This window comes from Python bivittatus, unplaced genomic scaffold (genome assembly GCF_059951505.1).
Source record: "Python bivittatus isolate LINGU-HERP-01145 unplaced genomic scaffold, Pbiv_v1 ctg000410_np1212, whole genome shotgun sequence".
Classification (NCBI taxonomy): domain Eukaryota; kingdom Metazoa; phylum Chordata; class Lepidosauria; order Squamata; family Pythonidae; genus Python; species Python bivittatus.
Genome location: NW_028277067.1, coordinates 13,716,104 through 13,739,409, shown reverse-complemented (window position 1 = coordinate 13,739,409; position 23,306 = coordinate 13,716,104). Strand labels below are relative to the sequence as shown.

The 23,306-nt window shown below is 38.5% G+C and overlaps 1 protein-coding gene across 2 annotated transcripts; it reads right to left on the bottom strand.

The window, feature by feature from the left end:
* Positions 1 to 369: 369 nt before the first annotated feature.
* On the bottom strand, positions 370 to 22,118 carry DDX42 (DEAD-box helicase 42). Of its 2 annotated transcripts, XM_007434003.4 has the most exons (19): positions 21,962 to 22,118; positions 21,743 to 21,790; positions 19,885 to 20,118; positions 19,343 to 19,493; positions 18,112 to 18,173; positions 17,614 to 17,650; positions 13,957 to 14,106; positions 13,462 to 13,566; positions 12,281 to 12,400; positions 11,350 to 11,526; positions 9,893 to 10,021; positions 9,515 to 9,614; positions 7,629 to 7,676; positions 6,334 to 6,431; positions 5,894 to 6,170; positions 4,735 to 4,961; positions 3,511 to 3,621; positions 3,319 to 3,417; positions 370 to 2,895 (listed from the first exon to the last, which is right to left on the bottom strand). In XM_007434003.4, the coding sequence occupies exons 3-19, from the start codon at positions 20,100 to 20,102 to the stop codon at positions 2,233 to 2,235; spliced, it is 2,772 nt and encodes a 923-aa protein (XP_007434065.1). In that variant the 5' UTR covers positions 20,103 to 20,118; positions 21,743 to 21,790; positions 21,962 to 22,118; the 3' UTR covers positions 370 to 2,232. The 2 variants fall into 2 exon arrangements, with proteins under 2 accessions (XP_007434065.1, XP_087999652.1); XM_088143526.1 differs by lacking the exons at positions 17,614 to 17,650; positions 19,885 to 20,118; positions 21,743 to 21,790; positions 21,962 to 22,118 and having other exon boundaries at positions 19,343 to 19,416.
* Positions 22,119 to 23,306: the final 1,188 nt, after the last annotated feature.

Sequence of the window (23,306 nt, the reverse complement as noted above, 5' to 3'; positions counted from 1 at the left end):
ATTTATTCTGCCAAGCTACTGAGGATTGTACAATGAATGAAATAAGCACTGATCCTGTGCCTTACTGAACAGACTCTTAGCAAGTACACTTTACTAGCCCACCTGTATTTGGAAATGCAGTCTTCAAGATGGACTAGAAGAGAAGCAGCTGGTAGGAAAATGTATGATTAAACCCTGCGAAGCATGGAATTTCAGTTAATGTGGCAAGGAGCATACCACAAAGTCAGCCAGCATCTCCTAGAGATCCCAGTTTGATTTCTGTATTATTTCCTAATCTCAATTAGAACAATCAGGCATTTTGCACCTTCAAAACTCATTTGGGGTAAAAGAATAACGGTCAAAATAAAGACCCATCCAAGACAATTTTACTAGTAATAAAACATTTATTAGAAGAAAACATGGAAAATAAAGGAAATGGCATGTCACAGAATCTTAACATAGCTTCAGATATATCTTCATAAAAATGTGAAGCAAGAACATACCTATTTTCAGCAAACAAGATTTTTCTATTACTCTGGAAAAAAAAGTTTAAGAACATGCAGTTAAAGAAAAATCATCAAGCAAAACGTTTCGCATCAACTTTCCAGAGGTGTATGACAGTCATTTTGAAAAAAGTTTTGCACAGGTCTGCTTCTTCAAAAGCCATTCCCAAATTTACAAAGTTTAAAACCTTGGTGGCTTGGCCCCCAAATCACAGAAACTTGATACTATACATGAAAGGTGCCTCTCCTCCACCCTCCTGAGCCTCTTCTAATCTGGGGGGTGGAGGAATAACTTTGCAAACACCCATGAAGTAGTCAACAGGAGATCCTAAATGAATATTGCTGAGAGAACAGCATTAATCCTACTTGCTTCCTAGAAAATCCTGTAGGGGGCTGTTTTCATAGCTGCATGCATGGTCTGTCTTTTCTATTCAAGGTTAATGTGGCTTCAGGAATCTACACCTGTTTACAAGCCAATGTAAGAAAAACCTGGATCATTCCTGGATAGAGAGAGGCTTCAATCTAAGTAAATGTCTGCTACAGTTACCACAAAGTTTTCTTGTGCACTTTAAATCTCTGCTCCAAGGAAGCATTCAAAATACATACGATAGGATGTTGCATACATTGGCATGGAAGTTTTCATTTGTCCCAGGAAATATGTTTTATTCTACACACTATTGTAGTTTTAACAAATCAGAGGAGTCGAATTCCAGCCAAAGACGTCGTCTTACCTAGCTTAAATATGAAGGGGAAAGTGGGATATTGCCTACATATCTGCTGTGTTGTCTTCCCACATCTAAGAAACAAATCTAATTCTCTCTCCTTTAGCTACAAGCATGCTGATACTATTAAGCGAATATAAAAGATAGAGGGAGTGATCTTGCCTTCTTAACTGCTGAAACCACCGACAACTGACAAAACAAACAAAAAGAAATCGAACCTGGGTACTCAAGAATTCCAAAATGAAAGGGATTTAAACTAGTCAGCACTGTTCATCAGATGAAAAGTGGAGAGATTACTTGAAGGACTGACACAAGCCATAATGAAGCAGCAGACTTTCCATGCATGATCCAAGATTTTGGTGTAAGTGGGCTAATTACATTCCTTTCCACCCCTGGATTTCTGCCCTAGGGATCATCACTACTTGCATATTTACAATGGCCACTGGTTTTTCAGTTTGATTTAGCATATTCTCTCAAACACAGTCCATGTCTGAACTGTTGCATATGTATGAAATTAACAAAAAAGGCTAGGGAACTATGCTTGGGTACAGAGTGCCACTATAGCCAGAAGAGAAATGTGTAGAAGCATTCTCATTGTAGAAATGAAAAAGGTCGAAGGGCAGGCACACCACCTAAACAGGCTAGCTTGTGTCATGTCTATGATGATGGAACTAAAATAAAGCCTACCCCATTCATGCCTTTGTTCAAGAAACATTTAGTTAAAAAAAAAATTCACATAAATGTTTTGTACTCGCAAAGGATAATTGGTGTTGCTGTGAAGCCTCTCTGGATGGACGGATTTTTAAAAGGCAGAGCACAGAGAAATTATATTCAAAAGGGAACTTTTTTTTTTGACCAAAGCACAAAATTGATGTGGCATTAAGGGGAGGTGGTTAACACTGGATGCACTGAGTCAGGCTTCCTTGGGGAATGCTACTGTCCACTCTTATCCTTCCAAATAGCCACTTCTGGTACAGAGATCCTCCTTAGAGAGAAGCACCTTGCCACTTGTGGGGAAGCCCAGATGCTTAGCTATCCCATCGGCTTTTCTTGCGTTTGGGGGGTTCAGGAACTGCAAAACCATCTGTCTTGGTGTTGTCTCGGTTGTTGCTTTCTTTCTTGCTCTCATTATTCCTATTTTCATTATTTCTGTTTTCATTGTTGTTCCGGCTGTCCCCATTATTTCGGCTGTCTCCGTGGCGACCACCGCTGTTGCTCCCACCTCCAGAATGTCGGCCTTCGCTGTGTCGATGGCTGTCCCCATGGCGGTTTTCTCCATGGCGGTAGCCTTCCCCGTGGCGCTGGCCGTCACTATGGCGACTGCTGCCATCTCCATGGCGCTGGCTGTCACTATGGCGACTGCTACCCCGATTGTCATTGTATCTTTCTCTGCCTCCACTGTTGCCTTCTCTGTTGCTGTTGCTGGCATTCGCGCTATTGTAACCCTGAATGCCAGTGCTTGGAAAGGTGGAGATGCTGTTTAAGTTTCCAGCACTTGTGAAACCTGGGATACCTTTTGCCAAACCTGATACTCCCATGGGACTGTCAGGTTTTGCTGAGTTCTGCTGGGCTGAATTTGTTGGCACAGAGTTTAAGCTGCCTGCACTGGTCCAACCACTGGCACCTGCTGACGAACTGCCTGTCTTCTGGTTGCTAAAGCTGGCAGCAACAAAATGGCTCTTATACTGGGACTACAAGAGAAAAAAACCCCCACCTTATAGTCAGTACATACTTTCACCTTCATAAAAATTCTCAAGCAACATGGGCCTCTTCTTTAAACACCAATTAAGACTGGAGACTGGAAGCTCAATACGCAGAAACTATTGATCAGCACTGCATTCTTGTTATGCCTGACTTAAGGAGCCTGTTTTAATTGATCTGAGAGGGGAAGAACAGAGCTAGGTGACCTTTAGTCCACCTTGCAGCCCTCTGGTCTCCATGTGATAGTTTGAATTTGCAGGATTTCCTTCTCCACAGATAACCTGGTGCAAATAGGAGGCACTGTGTTTCAAAGACTAATGGCCACATTGGGGTGAAAATCCTGGTGGAAAAGTGGCAACAGCACTAGAATGAGGACAGTGAGATCTTAACATGAGATTGCTGTTCATACTAACCTGAAACGCTGCCTTCATTGCAGATAACCTGTCCCCCATTGCTCCTGAGGATGGCTTATATGCTTCATAGTTGACCATTACACTATTGCTCCCCCGATCCTATGACACAAAGTTACATTGTTCAACTGAGCTGCAATCTTGGGCACGCTTAGCAGCAATAAATATGTTTGTTATCTAAGCGTCAATGCTTACCACGTTCTCTGATCCTAAGCCAGGCCGCTCACGGTACCCCAGACCACCACCACCAATGTTTAGCTTCTTGCCCTTCCCTCCCTTGAAACGCGATTTCCGGAACCAAGCATTCTGGGAGAGAAGAGGGTGACATTAATAAGAAATGCTGGGTCTGCAATATGTCAGCACATTATTGTGTTTTAACAAGTGAGAAAGCAATACTAAAACTATAGATGCTCCTTGGGTTATCTAAGTTCTGACTTCTATAAACTCAGTTTTACATAAACATTTCAATAAAACACATCTGATATTTTCTTCCTGCACTTCCATGACTCTAATCTCAGGATCTGGCCTTAGCAGCCATCTCCACTGTGGTTCTTTCTATGCCCTGCTCTCCCTTTTGTCAACACAACACTACATGACCATCAGCTAAAGAAATCAGTCAACCTTGCAATTACTTCTCACCACCTTACTTTTCTTTAATTGTTGCTCACTGGCTCATCATAAGGAAGGTGACAAATGCACCTCTATGAAGGATCTCATGTGAGAATATGCTGGCTTCCTTGTTTTAGGGATTTCTTCCTCTCTTCTACCCTTTCCTGTTTATGCATAGAGGTGAGATACAGAACAAGCACCAGTTAACATAGCCAACTGGTGCTATAATGCCTATCCAGCCTCCTTCCTCATCAATCCCTAAAATGCCACCTGCAGTTACTGCATACATATCTTGGTTTGAGGGACACTTGGTCTAATTCTGACTTATGCAAATATCAGGTTACTCAATGCTCTCCCAAACAGAACAGTTATGCAAGTTTGAGAGTGCCTATAATTAAATTAAATGTAATTACCATTGTAAATTAAAATATTAAAATTGTTATTATATATGATAAATACCATAGCACCCCATGTACATAAATAGTCTTCCATTTTATCTCATTAAAAATTACAACTTGGTGGCAACTCTTGAAGAGTACTCCAAGTTTTCAAGTGATACATGCTGCCCAGTAGCCTTGGATTATGCATCATCATTTCTACAACTGTATCAGTCAATACAGTCAATATTGACCAATGTTCTAACTCCTTCACTAAGTTTTGCCTGGCTCAGACAAAGAATGTAGTAAAATTTCAAGCAAATTTACTTCAGATTAACAACCTTTCAAAATTACAACCTATACATCTTACACTGTTACCACACTCGCAATCTACTATGTGCTTCAAAAAAGAAAAAGAAAGCAGAGATTTTACCTGCATAGCTAAATCCAAAAGTTCTTTTGAAACATGCTGATTGGCCCCTTCCAAATTCCGAACAAGATCTCCAGCAAAGTTGCTATCCTTCTGAGTCAACAAGGTGTAGGCCACGCCCTTTTCCCCTGCTCTACCAGTACGACCAATTCGGTGAGTATGAGTGTCAATATCGCGAGCCACATCATAATTGATCACAGTCTTAATGGAAGGAATATCCAGACCACGAGCTAGGCATAAAACACTTGAGTTATGAGGTTGGAAGTCAAAACTGCCGTTCTCAAATACTATAGACACTTGTCTTTAAAATCATTCTACTACTTTCCAATGCAGTCAGACTTCAGTCTATTTTCAAAGGCCCTTATGCTATTCCACTACTTTCCATTTTAGAAAGGTTTCTTAGTTAAGCTACTTTCTGTGCAAATCAGCTATTGGTCTATGCATTAAATATACTCTGAAGACCTGGAGAAAAAAGGGGAATATGCCCATTTTTTTAATATTTCCCCCCCCCAATCTCGAATTCTCTTTTTTCAGACTTTCACATCTCTAATTATGAGTCTAAAAAGAGCGTTTTTCCTAAGCTTGAAATAATGAGACTAAACTGAAAATTCTGCTAACAACTCTTAGTTATTACTGGGGTTGGGGGGGGGAGGTGCATTGACTATAGATTTAACTATAGATTTAATTCTGTGTATTCTCCTACCCCCAACCCATGCTACCATCAAACTGGCAGAACAGCACTGTTGGATCCTGGCTATCATTTCAGTACTAATTTTGTTGTTGTTGTTTAGTCGTTAAGTCGTGTCCGACTCTTTGTGACCCCATGAACCATATTGCGCCAGGCCTTCCTGTCCTTCACTGCCTCCCTGAGTTTGCTCAGTTTCATGCTCATTGCTTCAGTGATGCTATCTAACCATCTCATCCTCTGCCGTCCTCTTCTCCTTTTGCCTTCAATCTTTCTCAGTACTAATACTTACAAATAACTTATCTAAAGAGCACCCCCCTTCTATCTCTTTCACAGAAATACCTTTTCTAGTGTCTTTACAATATACATATATCATATCATATTAAAACAAAGGAGCCATATTGCTTGTGGGGAAGGAGAAAAGGATGCTTTAAGAAACAGTTTCCAGGTCTGTTAAATCTAGCCTTGCAGTTTTACCAGCCACATCTGTAGCAACCAGAACCGGAAAGGTCCCTTTCTTGAAATCTGAGATGACTTTGTTCCTTTCACTCTGGTCCATATCACCATGCAGGAGCCCTAGATTGTGCCCCTCCTGCTTAAGGTTGTTGGCCAATTCTTCTGCATTTGCCTTCTTGGTGACAAAAAGGAGGACACTCCCTGAAGAGGTGAATTCTACTAGACGACCAGTCAACCAGTTCCATTTATTTGGACCAGAAGTGAAGATCTCCACAATCTGAGTGATATCTTCATTTGCCTGTTTGGGGGAACAAAGTGAACAGAGAGCATCAGAACATAGCAATACAAAGCAAATACTTGCCGGCTAGACCAAAGCAGAGGACTACGCAACCCTAGGACTTACCTTTTTGTTAATGGTTCCATTCAAAGAATGATTTTAGAAGGGGAATTTGCAATATTACCTCTCCAATGTCTCCCTGCACCACTCGAATTGGGTCAATCAGAATGTCCCTGGCCAGTTTCTCAATCTTCTTCCGAAAAGTTGCACTGAACAGAAGAGCTGTTAAGTCAGAAACGTAGTGCTGAATGTATACACATACCCAAAGAGATACCTGAACACAAGCTCTCCGCTAAACCAAGGCCCTTGGAATCTAGACACAATGGCTGGATTCACATGGTGCATTAAGCCATAACATTTATGACAGGAATAGCAGTTTACAAATTGAACAGCTAGTTTAACATGTATCTCTAAACAAAACCCAAACAAATCACATTGTTTAGCACAATGTGTGAACCAATACCCACACAATGATGCAGGCAATTCTGCACATATTCAGAGACATAAAACAACATTCTTCTCTCACATCCATATGCAGTCATAACAAAATGTATCACATGTAATACACAAACTTCTAAAATATTCTACAGCACTGTTTACCAGCAAGTCCTCATTCAAATTAGGCATCAATGCTGGTAGTTTCTCACTGAATTAAGTAGGTAACCAAATGAAGATGTTAAGTGGAATTTACCCTGAAGCACAGGAATGGACAGTCTGTGGTACTTAAGAGTTTCTTCTGCCAAAATAAGTAACAGTTTCCTTTCATTTTGATGCAGGAAACACAGAAATGCTTATTTACATCTGGTAATAGGCTTAATATAGCTTGAAATTTTTTAAAAAAAAATGTAGCTTCCCTAAAAGACAAAGGGACAAGGAAAACCACAACTGCACTGACTTCTTTGAAATGGCCCCATATATTCTGTATCATTATCCTATCTGTTGCAGCCTTCAGCCCTTCCCCCAGGTCATCAAAAGCTTGCTGCTCCAGCTGTAAAATTCTGAAGCTGCCTAGCCTGTCTATGATCTATTTTACCTAGAACAATCCCTAACCCTTGCTGTTCAAGATGACTGCTAGCTCCCTACTTCCCTTGCCTCAGATAAATATGCAGAGAGGGAAGGTAAAGGGGCAACAGATTTACTTGTCTGAAACTTATTTACATGCCAGAACTTCAGAATACAGCAATCGGGGAAAAAATGAAGTCAGATACAAGAACACATGGGGGGAGGGGTTTCCTCTTGCTTAATTAAAAGGAGTGTGTAAGGGCATTTGATATCTAGTCTATTTTCTTCCATATGTAGATCTGGGTATTAAAAATTGTTTGGGTGACTTGAATTAACACTAACAGAAAAGTCTAACTCCCCCTTTAACAAGGACACATATTTTTTCAGAAATCTTATATTAAGAAAGCTCATACTCACTCTGTCTTTCAGGGCGGACATGACTGGCAATTGATCGGACTTGGTATTCTGAAGAAAAAGGAAAGGAATACAATGAAAAGCATCACCCTCTGAACCAGGCCCCACAGTCCCAAAAATCGAATTCATTTTATGCATGTATGTATGTATTTATAAATAAATAAGAATGGCCAAAATTGCAGGAGACTTTGGTATTCCTATATTAAAGTCTTGGAAAATCACAAGAGAAAACAAGATTTGGCAGATCTGTGAAATGAAGTGTTTTGGACAAGATACACCTAGAGACAATACAGCGGTCCCCTTGAAGTCCCAGGCTACAAACCCCTAGCAAAGAATAGAAAGCAATATCATCAAGATTGCTGAGCATCCAGCTGAATTGACTAAACAAACTATGGACATTTTAACGCCAATTAGCTAGTGTTAATTAATTTGTGAGCCTGAATGTGTTTTAATTTTTAAATCACAAAAGTAAAGCTTTCTCTGAGAAGCAATCACAAGGCTCAACTTCTCACATTGCCATCTTTAACAGGAAGTCTATAAAAATAAAAAAAAATCTGTAGCACAAAAGAAACAAAATGCCTGAAATTCATAGCTAGCTCTGTATAAGCTGATAGATACACCTGGCTAAGCCCCCATATACCAAATCCAGCGAAACTTAAAATATGAGTTTAATATAAACTGTAATTGCATTGCAGTTCCTTTCAACTGTGCTAATAAAAAATACTGAGTTATTGTACTAGTTTAACAAGGACATTTATTTTAATCCACCGTACCTGGTTTGGACTTAAAATTGTATGCTACTTTATTTCTTTTCCTGAGCATAAAGGGGGGAAGGGAACACCCAAGGTTGCTTCTGCTAACATGTGTAATGTTAAATTATGACTTCATTGTACTGCATATACAAACATAACTGATATACTCATTTTGACTCAAACTTGTTATTCGCATGACAGATTTTTTTTAAATATTCTATGAAAAGGAGAAATGGAAATTATCTTTCCTTGAAAGCCATATAAGGTTGAGGATTTGGAAATCAAATAAATGTTTATTTAAATATTTATTGAGGCCAATGATTAATTTGGTAAAAAAAAGATATCAGCCCAGTTCAGATCACACATACTGTTTTGTCTACCTATATACAGGCTGTTCTAGTCTATGACTGGCCTCAATACAGACAAGGGATGGCAAGGACAACTTCTCCAGAATAGGCCTATTTTATTAGGACACCTCTGCACACTTCCCACCTGCATGACAACTTGGCTACAGAGCTGGGTGTTCCATGCCACCTTCTAAGTTACTGCCATCATGAAAAGAAAGGAAGTAAAAAAATCCTGTTTTTTCTTCTGACTATAACATACTTGGTTAAGCAAAAGGGAATTTTTGAATTTCTGTCTGAAGCTTCAATAGATTTCTAGAGAAGGGGAGTTTCAATGCCTGACAGAGATCACTAAAATCTATCTTCATTTATATACTTTAAAGTGCCCTCTGCCATGCAAGAACATCGCTAAGGACTCTCAACCAACCATAGAAATTATGACAGAAAACATAACATAGCTTGATAGTAGCGTTCACATTCATAAGATATGTGTTTTGTTCTTTATTTCCTGTATTCTTCACTGGGTCAAACTACTTTCCTTCCTCCATGTTTGTTACATTCCCACATGCAAAAACCCGCATTTTGCACCATTTATTTCAGCTATTACCAAAATATTCTGTATCTTTTTGTAAAACTGGAATGTTTACTAGGCACCTAATTAAGTAAAACATCAGACTTTACATGATTTTGCAAGTGATTATCAAACAAAGCACTTCTAGAAGACAACAGGTAACAGAAGAACATGCACACTGTTTATAAACTATTGTTATAAGCGTTATTACTGGTTACGTACCAAAACCCATGTCAAACATCCTGTCAGCTTCATCAAACACCAGGTAAGTGACTCTTTGAAGGTTTGTGGCTTTCTTCTTCACATGATCAATCAATCGGCCCTGTGTGGAAACATTTAGCATACCCCTAAGCCTGAAAGCAAAGCAAACACCAATGTGATTCAAACTACAGGAAATATTGTAAGTGGGCTTCACTGTTCCAAATCCCCCTACACCCATCCTTTGTCATTTGGAATTTTTATGAATCCTGCAAGTGAGCACTGAGTTGGGGTTAGGCAAATCAGAAATCAAAGAATTTCAGTTAATTATTTTGTTCAAAAGAAGAAAAAGCAAGAATACTGTTCCTCACTGCAACACGACCATAGTGATGAAATACTCACAGGAGTGCAGACAACAATTTCTGCCCCTTCCTGAAGAGCCTTGGCCTGCTCCCACATGCTTCCTCCGCCATATACAGCTACAGACCGTAGATTGTAGGCTTTTCCAAAACGCTTGCATTCAGCATGGATCTAAAACCATACAGGTTCATACAATGTTAAGAATAAAGTAATATAAAACCCAGAAAAAGTTCTATTATTTCAAAGAAATGACTTTAAAAAGTCCTCCTATTTGTTAGCACAGCGGTGGGCAATTTTTTGGTAGCCAAGGGCTGTGCTTAACATTTTTGGTGGCCTCAAAGCGGATGGAGCCATATATGCAAATGTGGCTTTGGCAGTTTTCTTATTTAACTATTAATGACCTATATAGTTTTCATTTGGCTCCCCACTCAAAATGATGTGAAACTTGCCCCCAATTTTCAGCAACCACAAATGATTCCAAGGGCAGCTGAGGTTACATGCTGCCCTGGGAATGCATACTGTCCACTTGAGATTTATTTATTTAGAAAATGTGCATGGCTGTTGATGCACCCAACTGTGGGGGAAATAGCTAGCTGCAACTTGAGTGTTGACACGTATTTGCCTATAAAAACCTTGTCATCAGCACTTAATAGATAGAAGTGTTATTGTTCTCCACCTTCTTTATGTGCTCTGATCAACCCATACCTCATAAGCCTTTTTAAATACATATGGCCTCCAATATGAGTATCCCAAAAGAAAATCCAAGAATGTGCATACACAAAGGATTATCTGCACAGCTATATCTTATCAGTTTTGCAGTCTGTCCGCATTAGCACAGCATGCAAGAAAACCACATTCAGAAAAGTTCTTTGCACTTGTATTGCGGCTTCCTTCCTCTGGAGATTTTGTAATTTTCAGCAGAAGCTGGTCTTACATGATAAATGAACTGGCTTTTTCATAAAAGTAATCTTTTCTCTATTGAATTATCACAATCACAAGCTGAACAGTTTTTTTTTTTAAATAGACAACGGTAAACTAGAAGGAAAACGTTTTTTTATAGAGCCAAGAAGTGGAGACTAGAAACCATAATCATAAGACTATTCAAAATTATTTCTATTGTATTAACTTTTCAGCCAATGCAACTTCCTATATTTGTAAATACCCATGATCCAGAGAAAGATGCACTGTAGTTTTTCAGGATTTTGCAACAGTAAGCCAAGTCACTAATGATAGGCAGATAATTAATAGTAAACCAACATGATTAGTTATTAAAGGTTGAATGATTTTTCTGAGTTGGTAGTTTTGACCAAAATGAATAACTAAATCAGGATTGCCACTATAGATATCAATAGGTATCTGATTATAACCTCTCCAACATAATCTTGAAAAGTCATAATGAATATAGTGTAATTTTAGAAAATTCTAAAACAACATTACTCCACCCTTCATCAATATTTACTTTCCCACATTTTTTCCCACATAGTTTCAAACTTGCTTACCTGCTGGCACAATTCTCTAGTTGGACACACAATTACAGCAATGGGACCATCACCTGGCTCCAGCTCCTTCTGATCCATGATATGGATTAACATGGGCCAAATGAAAGCCGCAGTTTTTCCACTACCAGTTTTTGCAATGCCAATCATGTCTCTGCCACTGAGTGCCACTGGAATACCCTGAAGAGAAAAAAACCCCCACTTTTATTTAAAACTTAACAATTCTTCAAAATATAGCAGCCAATTCTGAACGTAAGAATTTAGTTTGAAAATATCATGTCCACTGAGACAAGGATGGGGAACTTCAGGCCTTCAGATTTTGCTGAATTACAACTTGAATTGCAGTCCCAGCCAGTACAGCCAATGACAGGGGATGGGGAAAACCATATTTCAGCAATATCTGGATGGGTGCATGTCCCCTGCATTAAATGTTAGCATATTACTTCATCAGGGAAAATCACGTTTAAACATATAACACACTTTGTACTTATTGTCTAAGATGTTTACAGTACTCAAAGCTTTGCAAGTATAGTACTCAAGGCTTTACCTTGTTAATCAAGGTATGAAAAGGACACAGGACTTACAGCCCTGTATCAAATTTTAAGTTGTACTGTATCTTTAACTAAATAAGTAATTCTTCTGGTTAAGAAGTTCTGTAGATTTGTGTGCTCCTTGAGAAATCAGAAAGAATAATTTTTTAATGTTCTAAGCAGTTTCTGATTTTGTTGGAATGTTTACATATAAAAGCCTTTCCTTTATATTTTAAAGATGCAGATTGGTTTTCAGGCTTTGTGTCTAAGTCCATTACATTTGTTAACCAAGTTTGAACAATTGTCAGCAGTGGGAGTATTGTCTCCCACTGCTCTCTCAAAAAGTATGAAACAGTATTTTGTATCTGGCAAGGTTTCTGCCAAGACCACTATATGGGACTCACCTGACACTGGATAGGAGTGGGCTGAGTGTATTCTGATTTTCTGATCTGGTGCATAAGTTGCTCATCAAAACCAAAATGAGCAAAACTACTTCCTGGTCTTGGAGGAGCAGCACCAGAGACCTAGGAAAAAAGGAATTAATTACACATGCCAGAGCTTAAACACTTACATTATTCATTTAAAGAGTAATTGTTTAATATGCATGTTGGTACAGAGCAGAAGTGGGCTGCTTACCTGCGTTGGGGGTTACTGGAAGGGGTAGGGTGGAACTGTTTGAACAACCTGCTCCCCAACAATTCAGTTAAGTTGAGGAGGCTTTCCAGTACTTGGTGATTTTACTAGAAGGGGCAGGATGGGTTTTTTTTACCCTTTTTTCTTCTGGGGGATCTGGAAGACAAACTGCTCCCCTTCCCACCTTAAACTTCCCAATCACATCTCAAATGAGCTAAAAATTATATTATCAGTTTCATCCGTTTTGTTTCTGAATTTCAGCAGCCATTTGGGGGTGCTTTGACAGTATGAATGAGAGTGGCTTGCTTCAGAGGCTTCCGGCTCCTATACTATTCTTGGTTTTGGAGAGGAAAAAAGGGTCAATACTGCACCACTGACATACTGTAGCTATTTTGCTTTCAAATGTTGACAATACCACTCAGGATACTGGGGGGATGGATGCTGGGAATCACATGCAATATACAGGTTATACAGGAAGGGAATCAGTTATCGTCCAATCCCTACACCGTATCACTTGATGCACCATAACAAGAAGCAAGCGGCTAGAAGATTAAAAAAAAATCACTTGTAATAGGCCAGAAGACTGAGAAGAAGCCCAGGATGGAAACATTTCAGAGAGTCTGGAAGGAGGCAACCTCTTTCCATCTCCTACTCTAAAATCAAGAGGAAAGTGCTATACCACCTAAAAAGTACTGAATAGAAAATATGTGACAAATTGTCAAAACCAAGCAATTTATCTGTCAATCATCACCATGTTGTTCCCCAGAGCCCCAAAGTTTTCTTTTTTAACAATATGCCTCCCATTCCTCTCATGCCACATTTTTGTTTCCCTTTTGGAAAGCATTCTGTGGGCCACTGCAATATTGCTGTAAGATCTAGCATCTGCTTAGTACACAATAAAATGTTTGAACAAGGAAACAGCCCTAGAACAGGACTCTTGTTTTCACCTTACCCGGAGATTTAACTTATGGCGCAACTCCACTACTTGTTGTGGGGTGAGACTGGTGATTTCTTCATGCTCATCATAGAAGTTTTTCTCAAATGGCGGGTATTCAATCTGCAAGCCAATTATTCACTATTAGCGAGGAATGCCACCTAATCAGATAAAAGCTAACTGTTGCCTTTGCCAGCTGCAGTGATGTTATCATCTTTCAATCAACAGTTGTTAGCAGAGCATTTGAAACATTAAGTTTCTGTAAAAGCATCAGACTGACAGTGCGGCCGAGGAAAAAAACAAATGCAATAAAGCCCTTTTCTCAAAACAGAATCCTTTAGTTAACCATTTCAGCTATTAATATCTACTCTTTCAGAACACAATAAAATATAAAAGTACCTGAACACATATGATGATGTATCTTTCTCCTATTTTATTTTATTTGATATTACTGTTGCCCTTTAGCTTAACTTAATATTGATACAATTTTACTAAAGGAATAAATTTCCTCACCTCTGAATGATCAATAGGCGGCAGAGGATCAATAATTTTTTTAGATGGTGCTATTGGATTGCCATCACTATCATACTCCAAGTTATCTTCCTCTTCTTCTGGAACCACACCAGCAGTGGGGTTTTCAGCCATATAGCGGAAGTAAGCTTCCTGTAGCAAAACAGAAAAGTGTAACTGCATACAGATGTTGAGGGGGAAGAAATGCAGTTTACTGCTAGCCACATTAAGGTAATAGGCTACTTTAATGCACGCAAGCGAAGTAAGAATCTATTCAAATTGCATTATCACAGAAATTATCTGGTGAAACTACAAATTTGATCAATATTCTAACTCTTTTTGTAATGTACAGAATTTAGAAGAACCTAGTCGATCTCCTCAAAAATTCAGATAAGGCCACAAAGAACATTGCTACCAATACTGAGATGATAGGCTACTTACAGACTACATACTTAGTGTGTGATTTCTAAGAACGTGCTCACACATTATGCTCATTGTATTCCAAACCCCTTCCTGAATCTCTGATGAACGTGAGAGGACTGACTGTGGTTACAGGTAGTCCTTGCTTAACAATGGTAATTGGGACCAGCAACTCTGCTGTTGCAATGTGGTGCAACATCACATGACTGTGTCACCTTACGACGAAAGTTGCAGCAGTCCCAGTTGTCGTCATTAGGCGAATCCTGTGCAGTCGCAGCATCCAGTGGTCTCATGATCACCATCTGTGACCTCCTGCTGGCTTCCCCATTGACTTTACTTCGGAAGCTGGCAGTGAAGATCACAAATGGTGATCATGTGACTGCAAGACACTGCAACATCATAATTGCAAGCCGGTTGCCAAGTGTCCCAATCATGACCACATGGCTGCTGTGACAGCTACAACTATGAGGACCTGTTGTAAGTCCCCCTTGCTCAGTGCTGTCATAACTTTGAATGGTCGCTGAATGAGTGATCATTCAATGAGGACTACCTGTATTTAGGTGGAACAGAAGAGTGTCCCTGTCCATATTTCTTCTCTTCATTCTTATTTAACATTTTGCCCTGCAGGCCCTAAAACAATTTTTTAAATAGTTTCTTAAAGGCTGTGGCAATAAAGAGTTACCTCTATACAAATCAAGGAGCTAAGTCTAAAATGGAAGAGGAAAACCTTTTCATTTCGACTGTCAGTGCATCACAAGCTATTAACAAAAATATGCGAGCAGGGAGAATGGTCACCCATTCAGAATTCTTGAGTTATTGTGAACTAGCAGCATGCTAGTGCACACTGGTTGTTATTACTGGCTACTTCTGTCAGACTGAGTGACTAAACAAACTCAGATGGCTTTGTCTGTGGTTTTATTTGGCATTACAATACATGATCTCTCCAAACAAGGCAGAATCAAAAGTCAAGAATAAACCATAGATTATAATTTTATTTTGTTAGAAGAATCAGCTGGATTCTTCCCTCTACCCAGAATGCCATTATCACCAGTTGCTCTGTCAGTAGGATTCTAGAAGTGTTTTTGTTTTTAAATAGTATTTATACTCTTCATTTACAGTTGTTTTTATTGCTTGTAAGTAGCTTTGGAAGACTGTAATTCTGAAAGGCAGGATGCAAAAAAATTGTTAAAAATAAACAAACCAGTTTTCTACTCAAACATGAGTTTAAACAAACCACAGATAGAGCCCTCCTGGTATATTAAAGCATTTCCACCAGGAAAAGCCCAGTAGAAGCAAACATTCAGCATGCACAAGTACACTGTTAAGTCAGTATACTAAAGAATTCCAAATGAAACCACTCCCTTTGTCAAGTTGCTATCCCCAATACAAGTTTTCTTACATCCACAGATCACAAAGCACCCTACATAAGAGGTTTTTTACATGTTTTTAAAAGTTTCTTCTTCTTCTTTTACTCATTGGAAATTTCATTAAGATGTATGCAAAAAAATCAAAATCCAGGTATCAGTATGAGAAAAGTTATAGCTGGATGCCCCAGATATTCCTTGGTTCAAAGTACTTCAGTCTGAGAAGAACTCTATGAATTTTAAAAGCCTTATACTGTTGCAATGAAGTATCATTTCATCTACTTTGCCTCTATTTAAATGAAATAAATTTATAAGTGAAAATTTAAAAATCAATGCTTTCTAGAAGACAAACTGTTCAAAGTAAAGTTCTGGTACCAAGTACATGCATTATGGGACAAGATAAACTTCTGAAAACATGTTACTTTTTTAGGACCTATTCATATTTTCAAATTTAAAGATAATAGAAATTACACAAGATCTTCCCTTCTTTCAAAAGAAAATATTTACACCCCAGAAAAACTACCTATCTATATTCTTAAAAAAAACCCTAGGAAGTTTTCAAGTATGCACATTTAACACATCATATTGATTGCTTTACTTCTACAACTATATTACTACTCCAGTTTTATATCCTGCCTTTATAGAGCTGAGAGAGATGTACATAAGTATTCCCTGCATTTTTAAGAACGTTGTCAGATTCATTGTCATAAGTGAACCAAATAAAAAGGTAAGGGATGGCAATAGGCCATATCTCTATTTGCAAGCTAATGTTTTATTTGCAAAAGGTTTTTTTCTGCATTCTAAACATTAACAAGCTTTATCTACCCAGTGATATGCAGGCAGTTATTATACACATTCTTTTTTCTCAGCTATGCCAAATATACATTCTATGTGTTAATTAATGCCTAACAAAGCAACAGTAAATGCATTTAAGTTTGCACTTTAGTAATGGGACATTTTTCTATAAATGGAGTGGTTTTCCTTGGCCACTCAAACAGGCTAAAATTGTGTTTTCTAATGTTCTGGTAGCTAAACCATTTTTTTCCTAATCTGAAGCTCTGCTTCAGACATGCTGTCAAAAGCTTATTTTTAAGAAATAGCCATAATGAATGGTGTATGCTCCTGATTGAATGGAAGCAACAGGAGCTCCTACAGACAGGTAACAAATAGACTCCACTGGAATGGATAATTATGCCAAATCTTGCATTGTGATGGGGAGATGATTGTCCATTCATTACGGAAGCAACAAGATAAAGGATTCACTTCTGCACAAATGCAGAAAGTGGATACTTTAGCTATCAAAGACGTACTCATTTGCTACCAGCACACATGCAGCTCTTTTGTAGTATACTAACAAGTTGCAGTGCAGTTTACAAAATATTAAGTTAGATGTTCTAGTTTGAAAATTAAATGAGAGTCAAAGAATCACAGAAGTTTCTATTAAAAGTGTGTTACATGGTCTCTATAATGGCTTCTACTTACACTTTCTCAGCTGTGATCCTTTTATACTAAGACAGATTTTTAACACTAATTTATACAAGGGATCCAATTTTATTTTTTTCCAACATATCTGCTTTTCTACTTCTTTCTCTCTCCCACCCCCCTGACCTTTCATAACATTTCCTATGTTTCTTTTTCTTCTTCTTTGATGGGGTTTACTAAAGAGAAAAGGAAGTGTTGGTTGGGTCTAAATACAACTTTCCCTTATGTTGAACATTCAGGCTTTGGTCACAACTGACCAGTCAGACAAAATGTTTAATGTATTCTCCCCTGATCCCTCATTCTCATAATGTAATTCAAAGGGTATCAGAAACAGTCATTTTCACTCATTGATTACTGCTTTGCAATAGATAGAAAGATTTTGTAGGAAACTCACTTGATCATCTTCCTCTTCAATATCATCGCGTATACCCCTGGAAAAATAAGCAGAGAAACAAAACTTCCCTGCAAATGTTCCACATACCCAGCTCCATAAATTCAGCCTGATGAGTGCCAAAATGACTCAACATAGACAACATTCAGCTGCAATGAAAACACATTTCTTATAACAATTCCAACCCACCAGGACTTGCCAAATTTGGAGGAGTTGGCTGGAATTTCAGATTTATGAAATATGAGAAGTGTTCACAGAATTTGAGGACCAGAAAGCCAAGTTTTGCTTCTGCTATAAGTCAGAATTAGTCATACATTAGCCCCATACAAATCTACCCTCAAAATCCAGATCACAGCTTCTAGAGAATTTCAGCAAAGCTGAACTATCTTGGCATGAAAAGAATAATCAAATATTACCTAACTAGAAATAATATGATGCCATGCTTACACGCTGTTGTTGAACTTTGTTTATTTCAACAGGAATATGATATATGAAACTTACTTTGTATTCTTTCTTTCCTTGTCTTTATCTTCTAATCTTTTCATGTCTCTAGCAGCTTGATCCTAATCAATTACAAAAGGAACATGATTTTAGAAAGTAGCACATTTCATACCAACTCCCATCAAAGTCCCTATTAAGCAGTTCATGGAACTGTAACCAAGTGAATACAGGTAGTCCTCGGCTTATGTCAGTTCATTCAGCAACTGTTCAAAGTTACTATGGTGCTGAAAAAATGGACTTATGACCAGTCCTAAAAGTTCTGGCCATCACAGCACCCCCCCCAGTCATGTGATTGCGATCCAGGCACTTGAGCGCCCGGCTCATGATTACATCACAGCAAGCCACGGTCCCGTGATCACCATTTGAAACCTTCCCTGCCAGCTTCCCACAAGCAAAGTCAATGGGGAAGCCAGCAGGGAAGGTCACAAGTTGTTCCTGTAAGTCGCTTCCACCTTTTCTCCTGAGGAACCCGCTATGGAGTATGAGATCCCAGGGATTTTGTACTCTGTAGTACCCCCCGCCTGCTGGCCCTCCATAGCATGCGCCCTCCTGCACTCCGTAGTGTCTGTTCGCAGCACTGCTCCACAGTACCACCATGCTCCTTGCCTGGGACTCCCATCTCTTCCCACTTAATGACCCACGCAATCCTAGGGTTATTACAGCAACCAGACTGCCGGGATTGCCATTGCTAAGCAATGAAGTCATGTGACATCATGCTTATGACCACATCACTTAGCAACAACAATTCCAGTCCCAATTGCCATCATAACCTGAGGACTGTCTGTACATTATTTGATAAAGCAAGTGTAGATCTTTTCTTGCACTTAAAAAAACTCAATTCAGTGGTAGCAAAAACCGGTACTGTAGGAATGCCTTCTTTCAGTCTGTTGGGACTGGTAGACAAGATTTGGAAAATACAAGTATCAGATTTAAATGAAAACTCATGAAACATGATCTTTTCTGTGATAGCAACCTGAGAGAGATTTTTATAGCTGAAAAGATAAATGCTTTTAGTCTCCGATGTGCTCTTCCTTTCATTTCTATGACATCAGCTGGGCTATCTTGCTGAAAAGTACATTCAGAATAAATTAAAATGTGCTCAAATTAGTAAGATTAATAATATTTCTATTTCTTGTTTTTGAAGATTAGACTTAAGATATAAGTTGCTTTTCTCAGCAGCAGATCTTGATGTCAAACAACCTTTGTAAAACTTAAAGAAATAGTAACTTACTTCCACTTCTGCCATGAATGCCTCTAGTGGGTCATCCTCACTATCTGAGTCAGCTGGTTTGGAATGGAATTGCTGACGAGTTGGAGAGTTTTCAGCAGGAATGTATGGCAAGTCAACGTTATTGGAATCTTCCTCCTCATCTTCAAAGTACCTAATAATTGAATGAAAAATAGAGAGAAAAGGAATTACATAATAAAGAACCCAGTCATCAAAAAGCCAGCAGCATAAGAAAGAAAAACTTGGTTTCCAGTTTACTGCATCTTTAAAATGTTTTATATGTCTAGCAGTTAAGCAACTATCACATCCTAACTATTCATTTATATGAGCTGGGTGCAGTCCAGGCTGGATTCAAGACTTTTGTGCCATAGTGCAACTTAAAAATAATCACATAAGTTAAATAGGTCATACTGATTCTACTGGTTGTTAAAAAACCAAGGCTACATCCTTCATTGGTGCTCTATTTTGAGATATTGTTAGGTAACACAACTATCAAATTTTGGGAAGTATATCTTTATTGGTATGTGCAAAAAATAGGAGCTTACGCATTCTCTTCATCAAAATTTGCTCGTTTAGATCCAATCTTGTAAAAGGAAGGCAACTGAGGCGGTGGTGTCTTCCCAAAGCCAGCAGAACCAGTGGCTCCAAAAGCACTATGGGATTGCTGTGGGAGCTTGGGTTCCTCCTTCTTTCCAGATGATATCGAGAAGCCACCAAAACCAAAGCCCCTCTTAGTGCCAGGACCACCTTTGTTCCAATTCATGGTGCCAGTAATGTATCTAATAAAAGATGAAATCAAATATAAAACCACTTATCCATTTAAAAGATAAAGAAATAATGTTCATATGAAAAAGTAACAAATATGGATTAAGTAGAAAAGTCTGATTTAGATAGGCAAATAAGTCATTACTTTTAACAACTACCACCATACCTTAAGAAGTTTCATCAAGGTAAATACCATCATAATATTTATTACAGGACATCACTTTTAACGGCTCAAAATAGGCAAATTAAAGCTTAATTTAATGGAAGTATTTTGTTTACTAAGATAGGGAATCTATTTTTGTTAAGGATTTACACAATTGCTTTTTTAACCATTGTTACCATATGTTAACCATTGTTAACCATATGTTAACTAAAATCAGACAATGGAGCAACAATCCTTTTGAGAGAGGAGGAGAAGAACTAAAGGTGGCTTTTCTTGCCATTGAATAAGAAGAACCGTTCTTATTAAAGGGGAGGTCAGGACTTTTTTTTTCTTGCTGCTTTCCTTTTCAATTAATTCTGTATAAAGGAAAATGACCACAGTTTCCTGCTTATTTGAGGTGGGAAACAGACAAAAGCTATACTGTAAGCTTCTAGACAGTTTTTAAAAAATAAACTCCATCAAATTCCCAACAATAAGCTAAATCAGAGTTATTTGCTTTGCTCAATTTCATGTACTTTTCTACTTTTTAATGCACTTTTAAATAGTCAGCCTTGGCTGCACGTTGCATGATCAGTTGTTACAGTTGTGGATGTGATGTTGTTCAAAATGTAGAAAACGTGTGTTAACTAAAGGACGAAACAAAACTCCTGTTTAAATCACTTGTTTTGTAAGAAGAATGTTGCTTATTGATACGTATTGCATCATTAATGATATAGATAGGAAAGGCAATGAGGTTTCATTAAAGCAACTTGCCTCACCACAATAAGAGAATTGTGGTCTTAATTATCTCCAAATAATAATTGTTTTTATTTATATTTAATTATTTAAGTGGTTTTATAATGTTTTGTTTGTTTTATTGTACGCCGCCCAGAGTCACCTTGTGTGAGATAGGCAGCCATATAAATTTGATAAATAAAAAAAACAAAACAAACTTTGCCAGCCTTTTGTTCCTTCTTATTTGCTTCTGCAATGAATTAGGAGGCTGGATTCACTGCAGCTAAGGCCTCCCTTGAGTTATCTGTTTCTTGCCATACTACTGACACAGCTGCAACAGAGCAGTGACAATCCTGAAAATTTTTCCATCACGAAAGCCTCTAGGTTTTTTAATATGCAGTGGTCCCTCATCTACCTTCTTCTCCCATTCCCACCGAGGATTTCTCACTCAAGCTTAAATAATTTAGATACTTATCATATAATAAATTGTGTCTCACTTATTAAAATCTAGGCTGCTAATATAAAAATTAGCAACTATATTATTTCATTTATTAAATTTATTATCATAGACTAAAAGAGTCACTTTACAATTTAGCATAAACCTATGACCAAGAACCCACAATCATTTGTCTTTAGGAAGAAATGTTTTTCTTTAAGGAATTAACCCAATAGTAGTTAAGATTTTTTTTAAAAAAGTCGTACGTTATCTACATTAGCTTCCCCTTCCTCATCAAACTGATTTTATATTCTCTCTTACTCACCTCGAGACGGGCCAGAGGCCTCGGCCGGAGACACAAAAACGAGGTCACCTGATGGAAGAAAAAGTGAAAACGATGAACTCCAAAGGCTTCCGTACCCCGACTAGGCCTCAGCCCCGCCCCCTCCTCTTCCTCCTGAACCAACGGCCAAGAACGGAAGGCCTACGCTCTCCTCGGGCCCTTTCCTTTGCCTCTTTTTCTGCTTCTGCTCTTTTTACCTACCGTTTATTATTCAGGTATTCGGGGGATCTGTCTTCCCTCCTTCCCTTCACTCGGTTGCTACAATGTACAAACGAGGGGGAAGACGTTGACTGCTGAGATGACCGTGACGTAAAGACGTATAATAGACCGGCAGTGCTGCTCTTGAAGGGCCCTTGCAGGAAGAAAAAAAAAAAACAACCGGGGGCCTTTACTCTGCCGCGCGCTCCTCCATGACGTCACAGCAGTGATAAACTCGGAAGGGGTGGAACGTAGAGTTAGAAATTATAGAATAGCGCAGCGAATGCCTTTTTTTCGCTGTGTCTACAAAAATACAGTTTTGCCTTATTTTTTTCATTGTTAGAATCTGTATAGATTCCTCGTTGATTCGAGATCATTTCATGAAGGAGTATGAAAGGGCAGGATGAAAACAATGTAACCCAAGATGCATACAATTGAATTCCGAGTTGGTGGGGGTCCTGCAAAAGTGCGGGAAGCGGGAAACTAATGTTTCTTGTGGCGACATTGGCAAAACCAAACAACTTGCTTTTTATAAAAATTAGAAAATGAAAACAAATTGTTTTGCCCTTTGCGTATGATACATTTATTTTTCGAGTGAACGCACACTGCTTTCCTAATGCATTCCACTAGAAAGAAAAAATGGGGGCTGAACTAACAGAAATACCATCTCTGAAAGTAAGTTCCGTTGAATTTTTAAGACTCGAGCTTTGCTTGTTTCACAATGAAGTTCTGGAATCCTGAATGATCATGACAGCAATAGAAAACTTTCCATGGTATATCTTTGGAGGCTGGCAGTAACCAGCCAATCTTTGATGAAGTATGGCGGTGTTTCTCAACCTTGGCATCTTGAAGATGTGTGGACTTCAACTCCCAGAATGCTTGGGAATGGCTGGCTGGGGAATTCTGGGAGTTGAAGTCCACACGTCTTCAAGATGCCAAGGTTGAGAAACACTCAACTTCGGTGTACCTGGGAAATTTTTAGACAAGATGACCATGGGAGCTCTCAGCACTGGGGGTGGCTGGTAGCCTGAGGATGCTGTCTCCACTTTTTTTAGGTTGTACTGTAGTTTTAACTTTTTAGCTTAATTTTAACCTTTTGTAGTTTTTAACATATATTTTTTCTAGGATTTTATAGTTTTTTTCTGTAACACTGCCTAGAGTCACTTGTGTAGTGAGATGGGTGGCATATATAAATTTGAAAAACAAACAAATAAATAAATAAACGTTAGGAAAGATCAACAAGTATCATCAGTTGATGGCATAAAATGTTATGGTACGGGAAGATAAATCTCCGTTTTTAAAAACAAATGGTGGGAGAGACAAACTTAACTGAACTTGACTTTTTTTC